We start from the raw sequence: 11,475 nt of genomic DNA, 5'->3' as shown, positions 1-11,475 counted from the left end.
ATTACAGCACACATTCACTGTGGAATCGTTTCAATGAGCTTCTGCAATGTCACATAATTTATTCTCGTCCAGAGTTGCATTATTTTTTTTTTTTGCCAGGATCTTGTATTAATGATGGGAGAGTTGGACCGCTGGGCAAAGTCTTCTCCAGCACATCCAAAAGATTCTCAATGGGGTTGAGGTCTGGACTCTGTGGAGGCCAATCCATGTGTGAAAATGATGTGTCATGCTGCCTATACCACTCTTTCAAATTTTGTCATCTTGGAATAAGTCAAAAAATCTCATTATTTAAACACATAACGTTGCTGAACTCAGACCTGACCAACTGCTGCAACCCCAGATCATAGCACTGCCCCCACAGGCTTGTACAGCAGACACCAGGCATGGTGGGTGCATCACTTCATCCCCCTCTCTTCTGATGCTCTCATCACTCCAGAACAGGGGAAATCTGGACTCATCAGACCACATGACTTTCTTCCATTGGACAGTTCTTAACCCAGTGTTAGTAGTTCATCTCTCTCTTTAGATGTTTCCTTTGTTTGATGCCAATAATCTGACCATTCTGAAACAGATTAACATCTTCTCCATGGCCACAGGATGTGTCTTCTTACCTAGTTGTTTAAGAAATGAGAAGCTACTCCCTGCATTAGTTAGGATTAAATAAGTTGCTGCCAGCTGAAACATAATCATCCATGCTGTAATTATCCAGTGGGAGGCTCTTACCTATTTGCTTAGTTAAATCCACTTTTCTGGGGGGCGGGGGGTTTCACTTTATTACTAGTGTAGAGAAAAACACTAGTTATTATTACTTTAAACTTTTATGTTTTAGATAAGAAATCTTATAAAAGACACTCTGTTGGCCTTTTGTCATGGCCGACATTTTGTTGTGTCACAGCTGGACATGAATGATGGTGCTATTCCTTTTAGGAGATCCAGTTCCAGCTGTTATTATACTGCATAGTCTGCTGGCTCTGCTGGTTTTTTCCTCAGACACTAAATGGAACAGAGCACTTTCATGTGAGTAGCACCAGTCTGTGTTTTCCCAGCTTGGGCTTGTAACCTCTGGCATACGAACAGATCACTGAGCGGGCCTACTGAGGGCACAGGCCCAGGGACCCGAGGGCCTGTGAGTGTTCCTATTTGTCTCCCAGCTCAGTCAATGAACACAACGAGATACAGAAAAATCTCAAATAGAGACAAAACAGCCCAAATATTAAGCAAAATGACCTAAAACTATCCAAAAAGATATGTAGAACAAGTAGAAACAGACACAGAATGACCAAAATTAAAGACATAAATAAAATATAAAGACCAGAAACAGACTTGCTATAGAGCCGTCAGACAGGCTATTCTCCTGTCTCTCTCATATAATCAAAAGCTTTTGCATCAATCATCATCTCACAGCCCCTCAGATGTACCTTGTGACCTTCTGGAGAGGTGATCTAATAATGTCATACAGTATATAGTATTAGTATCAATATGTACTTTTTAAGTACATTTTGCTGATATTTCTGTAGGCTACCTTTATTTACTTATAATGGGGCACTTTTACATTGTAGTACTGGTAGTTTAGGTTATAAAATACACAATATCTGACTACTTCTTCTACTGCAGAAACAGATATATTTATTTTTAATGTGTCGGGTTTTTATTATGGTTATGTTATATGGGTCCCTGAATTTTTGTATTTCTTCCCATGAGCAGGTAATTCATATTAATCCAAATGAATACAATAATAATACAATAAAAAATACAAACATTATTATAAACTATTGTAATTTAAAAGACCAATGATGACCAAATTGTATTTTATTTTAAATTAAATATACAATTTTATTTATCTTATATGTTTCATAGATATTATTAAATTAAATTAAATACTGCCAGTATTTTTGTAATAACATGGTTTAATACAGCATATGAGCGATAGGTTGACTGTCTGAATGAGTTTTATTTGTGATCTGATCCACATGGTATGACAGAATATTTAGGAGAGAAGATATCCCAAGGAATGAGAAGATAGCACAGCACCACTCTAGCCATTTTTGGTTTATAGCAATGTTGTCTTTTATTCTAATTTCCAATAAACAGAGAATATATCAGTCCCTTATTTGTACAAAAATACCTGAACAGGATACAATGTAGATCCAGGAGTTGTACAGATAAAATGAAGCAAAGCACAGTGGGGTTATCTGAAGAAAAAAAAAAAAGGTTCATTTAACGTTTGACGTATGATGCCTTCAAAACACAACCAACACTGAGTCAGTTTCACTTGCACATACACTGTGAGTCACCAATGTCAGCAGGACTTGTTTGCATTTTTTTGTCCTGACATTATTATTTACTTCCAGTAAGAAGTGTTATGGTAGGTATTATGTTTCACAGTCACAACTAACTGTACATGAATGCAGTGAGCAGATAGATGGCAACTAAGGACTTGTTACTGTTCAGAAGCAAGAGGCACCTGCTGAAAGAATAGGCTGAGTTAAGAAAAAAGGATTAAAAAATGTTGTTATGCACCTTAAAATCAGCATAAATGGACATAGTGAAATGAACAATCCTTTTGCGTAATAGCATATAATTGCACTACTCGTAATGAAAGGTACAAAAGCTGCTAAGAATATCCCCAGAGGTTAAGTGTCAGTGTCTGTGTGCTCTCCATGAAAACCCACTGTGTGAGTCTGTGTGTATGTGTGTAAGATTAATATCCAAACATTTGCTTTTCTTGTAAGTAAATGAGTGGAATGAGATGTGGCAGACAGATAAGAGGGGATATTCAAAAGTTCTGAAAGAAAATGACATCAGATTTGGACACTGGCAGAGTTGAAGGCTCTGTCAGCCTGTCAGCTTATACACATAAATGATGGTCTGAAATTTGACACGTGTCAAAAATCCAGTTTGATCTCGTTAAAAAAAAGAAAAAAAAAATAGACAGCTTAATTTAATACTGTATATACTGTGGTATATTCTGGCAAACCAAAAAAGAAAAAAAAAAAAAAAAAAAAAAACACAATAATGTCAAAAAACACACAATCAAATAATGGAAAAAAAGGACAAAATAAATTCTTCATTTTAAATGGAGTTATGAGCAAAAGCATAACGCCCCATACATAGTGATCTGTGACCTAGGTACAGTGTTAAATCTACGTGTTCTCCATAGCTTCACATACTTAGAAAACAAATGATACTGTGTACTGGTATTTTCATATACTTGGACTTGTGTATAGAATTGCATTGTAGCACAGTGATTATAAAAAGAAGGAGGAGGAGAGGAGGGTTATTCGTCTCTCGTTGACCCATAGTGATGTGGCTTCGCATTCCTCTTTGACAGACAGGAAAGAACCCCAACTGGGAATGCTGGGATACCTCTGGCCAAACTCCTGTCACCTCTAAATCCATGGCAACGCTTGACTTTACCCAACTTGCAAGCAACCTTCCTCTTACTGTCTCTAAAAGGCAAGTATGATTACCAGCAGAGTTAGCAATCCTGAATTGTGAATATAACAGTCTGGCCATCCGCACACACACACACACACACACACACACACACACACACACACACACGCACACACATTCACCACAGGGTCATAGCTTACAGGCTGGACACAGGTGGGACAGAGGGGCGGGGGGTTCAAGCATTATCCAATCCCTGGAGAGAGTCTGCCCTGGCTGACTAGAAAAGGCCTGATTGGTGGAGCACAGAGCTGGTGAGTCAGTCAAGTCAGGTGATTGGTGGACCACTGGCGGCAGTGGATTGTGTGTCCTTGTACTTAGGGAGAGTTTAGTTAGGCCTTCCTTTCACCCTGTGAATCTGCCACAGGATGGATGTTGGGTGAAGGAGCAGAGGCTGAGGCTAAGCAGGTGTTAGGTCACATGCCTGCAGCTTTTTATTCGCTGGGTCACACGACAGCAGGGGAGGAAAGGAAAAGACGAGGAGACTTCAAAAATGTCTACCATCTTTTCATGTTGTACATTCCTACAAATATGATGCTTAATTTTCTTTTAGGAGATGGCAGGCCATTGAGAGACTTATTAAAAGAAGAGCATGTACTCATATGATCTATTAAAGCTGCTACGCATAGAATTGTCATGTGAATATAGCATGTGGAAATGTAGTTGTTCTGACAGCAACATTTTTGTGTATAAAAAAGGTAAGCCAGTCCAGTGAAAATTGATGATGCCTATGTGCTGTTATTTATTCTGAAACTTAGAGCATCATTTTTAACTGTTGCCACTAGGGGGCACCAAAGTGAAAAAAAATCCAAATGTCTATTCTTAAAGTCATTTATATGGTGATCTTTTCCTAGTATACCTTGCCCTTCCTCCTTTTCATTTCATCTCCCAAAATCTTTTTCAGCAACTAAAAAGGGGGCATGATAATGTTATTTGTAAGCAAATATTGTCACAGAGCTGGCAAAGTTATATTATCTGGAGTGTTGGTGTATAAATTAACATAAAAATATCCATTGCAATTATTTATATTGTTTTTTTTTTTGTCTGTCTAATTGTTTAAAACCTTGAGATATTCAGTTTACTATGTCAGACAAAAAACAATTTCTTGTCTTTTTTTTTTTGGCATTTTTGCTTGAAATAACGATCATATTATTAATTTCTGTCATGATCACTAGTATAGAGTTCATAACATGTTTGATGGTGTAATGCTGGTACTAAAACTGCTTTCTAGCTTTACTATTATGCACTTCTCTCTGCATGATTGTTGGAAGATAGATGTTCAACAATGAAGCCCTTACTGTCTGACTGACACTACAACTACTCCAATGCAGCTGTTGAATATATATGAACATGATATTTCGACTATTTTGACAGCTGCTGAAATAAGACAAACACGTCACCCAACAAGAAAAGCAGACTTACATCAGTAGCTGTTTTCTGTCCATGTTCAAGTAGATTTTTACTATATAGAAGTTGTCATTTTGGGAAATAAAAATTGTTTTTTCAAGACTTAGATGACATGAGATTGATACTACTTATATTTCTGCACCCAAATATGAAGCTACAGTGATTAGCTGATGATTAGAAATTGTTTAAGCTGTTTTTTGTAGGGATTATACAAATAAAATATGACTTGTTAGTGAACTTTAGAGGTGCTGGCATGTGGATTATGTTACCTTTTTGGCAATTCCAGGGCCTTGGATGTATTAAGCATAACTGGAAACAGGATTATATGATGGTGCCTAATTCTATGAAAGTTGATATCTCACACATTTCTTTTTGGTCCTATGCTCATTAGCATCATTGTCAAGTCTGTGAATGGATGAAATTTTGATAATAAAAACAGACATTTTTTAGGGTTTGTGTTACTCATAAAAAATGTCTTAACAGTTTTATAGTCTTTTCCAAAAACATGCCAGGATAGTCAGTTTCCTGTGGTTTCCAGCCTTTATGTTAAACTAACTAGCTGCTGATGGTAGCAACATATTTAACATGCAGGCATGAGAGTGGCATTGATCTCCCTGTTAACTAACGAGAAAATTATTAATAGTACTTCCATGTTGCACTAATGCTTTAACGTAATCCTATGACACCGTAAATATTGGTCCAGCCTCTTCAAATCTTGTATGTGCATCTTAATATAGCTTCAATTTCAAGGCTCACAATTTTCACTTAAGGCGAGTGAAACTCATTCAGCTGTGTGTTGATATGCAGTCAACTGAGTTCACATTTCAAGTCATTTGTTCAATTCCATATTTAAAATATTAATAATAAAAAAAAAAATGATGGGAGTGCTTTTGTTGATTTGTCTTTTCTGGAGTGGGGGAACAGTGGTCTGAATCCAAACATGACAGCTCCAACCCATCCTTATCAAATCAAGATAATTACAATGTGCAAGCAGTGAGAATAGAACAGACTAAGTAAAGAAAATGACATTCAAAGACAATTTCACCAATAGATGCAACCCTTTTGATTTAAAATAATGACTGAAATGGTAGAAGCTTGGGGGTGGGCACGCTTTTCAGGATTCAACCATCTTCCCCCTCTTCCTCACAGTCTTGAGATGCTGCAGCCGGTTCATGAGCACGTTGGTTTTCACCACGGTGTGGTAACGTTGGTATGAACCACGCGTAAGGTCAAGATGTTCCCAAACCTTTCTGAAAGGAAATGCACAATCAGCCGTGACTGTGTTTGCTCCCACGCCACTGTAATCCAGTCAGAGCTGGTGGAAATTCACATGCATGCTTTTTTCAGAGGGGGGGTGGTGGTGGAGGAGAAGGAGGAGGACAACGAACGGGTAGCAGGCAGCTTCATTTAGCTAGAGAGAACAGCTGTCGTCTGTCCTCCCAGGAGTGCAAAACTAGTTCTGCGTTTAATCAACAGTAATAAAACAGCATTAAAATGACATCAAGTAATCAACTCTACAAGAGAGGCTTGTGACAGCCTTCCTGATAAACAAACATTCCTCTGTCCTTTCAGCAAATCCTCGCCACTTCTCTGCTTATCTTGCCTTTAGCTACTTCTCTTTTCTCTCTCGACTTTTCTCTGAGCTAGTGTGGAGGCGGGATCGGGTTGCACCAGGGGACTGTGGGATGGGACACAGCGGAGACGCTACGTCATGTCCACTTGGGTGCTAGGGGGCGGGGACAGGGTGTCAGCTTATCCAGACTGGACTGCACAGGTTGAGAAAACTCCTAGATCAAGTTTGATAAGACCCAGAGAGGTTCCCGTCCATCCCTGATGATCGATGAGGAAGTCAGAGGGTGGCGCTCCCCGCCTGCCTCAGTAGTGAGGGGGCGAGGGTGGGGCAGGCACCACAGCTTATCAGGCTTGGAGGAAGGGGGAGGTTCTGGGATAAAAAGGGTGAGGGACTTTGAGGGAGAGGGTCTATCCAAGAGACCCTCAGCACTCCTGTGAACAGATCTTAGCCGTTTTGTGTTTTCACAATCTATCGTCTTTATCCAGGGTCATAACGGCAATGACAAATCCACCAAGTCTCCATTTGCAACATTGCAGGAGTTGGGCGACTGCCGGGTCCGCTATCTGCAATGCTTGGACTGTCCAAGCGTTTCTCTCTCAAGCATCCAAACGGCGGTAAGGCGGAGAAAAGCACAGCGCATTGGGGACAGCAAACCTCCAATGTCAGATCTTGCCGAGTTGTTCATCCCCAAAACTTGACTTTTCTCTCTCTCCTCGACCTCATTGTGTTGGTGAGGGAGGGGCAGATGGGGGGACGGGGTCTCAGGGTGAGAGGTGTGCAAAAAAGGGGATAGAGGATTGGGGGTGTGGAGTGTCACAAGGCCACGGCGGTGCAGGGGTGTTTGAGTTTGCAGGGCAACACTCCTCTGTTGAGCTGGTAGAACTCCACCAGGTGGATCAGGTCGGTGAACTTGGTGGCACCATCGTCGAGGCTGAAGAACACCTGACCGTCTTCTTCACACTTCAGACCCCAGAGAGAGAGAGAGAGAGAGACAAGAGAGGACAGTTAGCAATCACGTTACAATAAGACATGCTAAAGTGTACAGCTGTTATTGTACACAAGGTATACAGAGTATCTTCACACGGCAGTGTCTGAAAACCAAAACTCTCTCCATGACTAGATGAGGTGTCAGAGCCATTGTGCAGGCTTTGATTTTATCTCGTCTCAACTACAGCAATGTCTTCCTGACGGGGCTACCAACATGCACTATCAAACCCCTCCAGATGATTTTAAAATGAAGCAGCACTTCTCATTTTTAATCAGCCAAAATGGACACACGTTACACCACTTTTCAGATCTCTGCACTGGCTTCCTGTAGGTGCCCGCATTAGGTTCAAAGCCCTGACCCATGCCAACCAATTGGTTAACTCAAACATCATCTGCCTACCTGAACCCCCTCATTCTGGTCTACAATCCCTCCCATCTGCTGCACTCTGTCAGTGAATGACGTCTTGTGGTCCCCTCACCTCACCTCACCTCAAAGGTTCCCAGGCTAAACTTTTTAGCTCAGGGGCTCCATAATGGTGGAACGACCTACCCACCTCTGCATGCTCAGCAGACTCACTCCCAACTTTCACAAACATGCTGAAAACAGAACTCTTCTGCAACTTTCTCTGCACTTAAATATTAAATAAATAAATCGATAAAACAAAATCTTGCACTTAAAACCTCATGAAGCGGAAACAGATCTCCCTAGAGCACTTTACTTCTAAGTTTTTAGGTTTCTCCTTGACTTAGATAGTTGCTTGCCTTGTACCTCACTTGTAAGTCGCCAAGGCCGAAGCCGAAAAAAGTGTTACATCCAAATGTAAATGTAAGAGAGACAATATGTTTTTTCTCTAATTTGAGTGAACAGGCCCTTTAAGCCATTTGATGTTGATTTCTGTACTTAAACACAATAAATGCAAACAGATGGCTGCCTGCAAGGAAGGAAAAAACGAATTTAAAATCTTAAATAAGGCAGGATGTGGTTTGGGAAATTGTGTGAAAACCTTTGATGTCCAGCTGGTCTTTGAGGCTACGACCGTAGTTTAGTTACTAGGATACAACACGGTATGTAAGAACAGCTAATCTTGATGCCCTGATGATTTTGAATCTTGGCATTTGATGTGTAATTTTCTGTGAGAGCACAGCAGGGATCTGCCAACTTTGAGTGGTTTTCAACAGTGACGATGACAGATTTCCTGCAATGCTGAGGTCATGTTGTGTTATATCACTGACCGGTAGGATCTGGAAGTGCTTGATCTTCTGGTGGTGGCACAAGGTGAGCACAAATGCCTTGGGATTACTCTGACTGTCCCGCAACAGGAATAACCTGGCACAAAGAACATGATCATGAAAGTATGAAATACAAACAGCATTGCTACTAAACTCCAGTACAGTGATTTTACTTGAGTGTGTCTCTTAGAAAACCTTATTTTATCTTAATCCAGTGGAGCTGTTTTCTTAATCCAGTGGAGCTGTTTTCTAACAGTCCACACGCTTCCACCCAACACAGTCTATCTTACCCATCTACTTGGCCTTGTTGTATGATCATTTTGTGGGCTTCCTCTCTCATGATGCGACCATGGAACCACACCTGTGTCCTGTGGATCACTGCAACACACACAAACATATGATCACAGCCACTTTGTGTGCTGATCTTTAGGTTGTTGCTGATGTTGATTGATAGTGTTCTTAGTGAAGAGTACCTGTGCTCAGAGAAGATGGGTGCAAAGGGCTGGGGCTACCCAGGACATTCATACGCTGGCTCCGTTTCTAAGTGGAAGAAATGACCAACATGTACCATGAGAGAAAATCACATCAAACCTGATGTGTTCAATGTAGCCCAGTTTTATTTAACTTAAGTACTTAACACCTGGTAAAAACTAAGTAATGGGGTTCTTGGTTTACCATTTAGCACATTTGAGGCTTAACTCCTTCTTACCCTCCAAGTCTGTCCCTCCTCCACGGCAGCACTCTGGGCCTCGACGGGGTTGTCAATGATGCGACCGGTCCGTCCGGAGAAGTCCATGGCGACCAGGGAGTTCTCCGATACACTCCGCTGTTAAGGGATGGTGCAGGGATGGGAGGGTAGGGAGCGGGAGTGGAAAGGGGAGACAGGAACACAAGGAGGTGGGTGAAGGGGAGGGGGGGGGGGGGTAAAGAAGGGTCAAAGCTCAAACAAGTCAGACACACTCACTGGGGCATGACAAATCCTGTCTGCACACAGACCCACTTCAGTCAAGTTTCCTTCTGAGGAAAAGCACAAGACTCTCTAGGCTTTCTGGCTCTGAAATTATTCAGGTTTTCCTTTTAATTTATTATTCAGACTGCACCCATAGCTGGAAATAAACCCAACCAAAGCCCAACTCTGTTCATTATGAGCAATCACTATCTTTTATCTTTTTAAAAAAACACTAACACCTCTATGAAGAACTCTCATATCAAATTAAACCGTTTGTCGATAGCCAATGTTACTGTGCTTCCTTGAACATATGAGTGCACATACTTCATTACAGCCTTAACTGGCTGTAATGAAGTAATACTAAGATACTAAGATTTGTGATTATACTTGTATCTCATGTATATTGTATTTTATGTTTCACAATAAAGTTTACATACAGTATGCACTAGATATGCTAACTCTGTTCTAACTGTGTGGATTCTGCAGATGTGTGACTAATTTTAATTCAATCTGTTCAAAGGAGCTTATGACACCTTTTTCTACACCTCATGCTGTAAGGTGATTAGCTTTGGTGTAACACGGGTTTCTGTTTGCTGTGCTGAGTATTATGTAAATGCCCACCTTTTTAAAATAACTCTGCGATAAGATGTTATGTGTTCGATGTACTTGCAGCTTGACCTTAATATGGACCCTAAGCCTTTTACTACATAATGCTGTTTACAAATAATAGTTTAAATAGAAATTCATTTCTGCATTTAACAAATTGTTTGATGAAATTATCCTGCCAGTGGTGTCGCCTCATTAGAAAAGTGAGGCTATGGAGAGAACCAATTCACCATCAGCTGATTAATGGATCAATCTGGATTAGACTTGGCTGAGGGGGGGGGGCACTGGGGTTGTAAGAAGGTGATGTCAGAGAGCAGATCCTCACCACGGGTGCCGAGAGAGGCAAAAGGTTAGCTTTCCTCTGCTGGGGGGCATTGTAGTTCTGATACAGTACAATCCCATACTGTGAAGACAGGAGAGAAGAAACGGCATTATGTCACAATCCAAAATGTTGGAAATGTTATTTCTGTTGACCCTTCAAGAAAAGGGAATATTACTATTGCGTAACTTTAAGGTGGGGTGCTAACTATCATTGGGGTTAATTGTGTAGTTGTACACCGTACAGAATTGGGTTAAAAGGTAAAATATGCAACAGATGATTCTCACTGAAAAGCTTTTGTTTTCGTAGCAAACAATAAGAAGTTACATCCTGCACACATAATAGTAAAGGGTTTACTTTGAGCAGTCTGAAGGCAGTCATCCAGCAAGTCCTGCTCTGTTCATCCTCCGCACACAACATCTTTAGCTCCTTACAGTCACTCCTCACTTTACTGGGCTGTCAACCAAACAGAAGACACAGTGGGACGTTAAATTAATGAGGCACAGATCACGAACATGTGATTTTGGAATTTTTTTTTTTTTTTTGCATACAGAGACCTGAAAACATGTGACAATGCTAAAGCAAGCCTGCAAGTGTTCTGTAACACAGGTTGGAATTTTGTTTTCTCCCCCCACTGAAATTTCAAGTTAATTGTTTACCGCAGAATAAAACTAGAAATTAAAATTTGAGTTATAAGTTTCAGAATGTACTCAAAAATACACAAGTAGCAGAAAAGTTTTTTTTTTTTTTTTTTTCAGCTACAGGCTTCGGTGCTTCTCTTTCCTTTCCACCAGTAACAAGGACATTAGAGACACTGCTCCTCAAATGCAACCCCTACCAGCAAATTCATTCATGTCACCATAGCAACAATCCAGCCACCCCCAGCTGCCAAGTAAAATCCCTTACACAATCTGCACTGTGACCCCTGCTGACAGCATCTGACACGCTGGT

General features: G+C 40.7%; 1 protein-coding gene across 3 annotated transcripts in view; it reads right to left on the bottom strand.

Moving 5' to 3' along the window:
• Positions 1-2,040: 2,040 nt before the first annotated feature.
• LOC113153565 (growth factor receptor-bound protein 10-like) overlaps positions 2,041-11,475 on the bottom strand; it is a 45,989-nt gene continuing 36,554 nt past the window's right edge. For all 3 annotated transcript variants that reach the window (XM_026347252.1, XM_026347253.1, XM_026347254.1), the window contains 7 exons: positions 10,882-10,980; positions 10,531-10,608; positions 9,360-9,476; positions 9,124-9,190; positions 8,941-9,028; positions 8,654-8,747; positions 2,041-7,393 (listed from right to left, as the gene is read on the bottom strand). In XM_026347252.1, the coding sequence (XP_026203037.1) occupies positions 7,247-7,393; positions 8,654-8,747; positions 8,941-9,028; positions 9,124-9,190; positions 9,360-9,476; positions 10,531-10,608; positions 10,882-10,980 (690 nt within the window). In that variant the 3' untranslated portion in view covers positions 2,041-7,246. The remainder of the gene's footprint in view (positions 7,394-8,653; positions 8,748-8,940; positions 9,029-9,123; positions 9,191-9,359; positions 9,477-10,530; positions 10,609-10,881; positions 10,981-11,475) is intronic.

This window comes from Anabas testudineus, chromosome 11, assembly GCF_900324465.2.
Source record: "Anabas testudineus chromosome 11, fAnaTes1.2, whole genome shotgun sequence".
NCBI classification, from domain to species: Eukaryota; Metazoa; Chordata; class Actinopteri; order Anabantiformes; family Anabantidae; genus Anabas; species Anabas testudineus.
The sequence above is the reverse complement of the archived record's forward strand: the minus strand, read 5'-3'. Positions and strand labels throughout refer to the sequence as shown.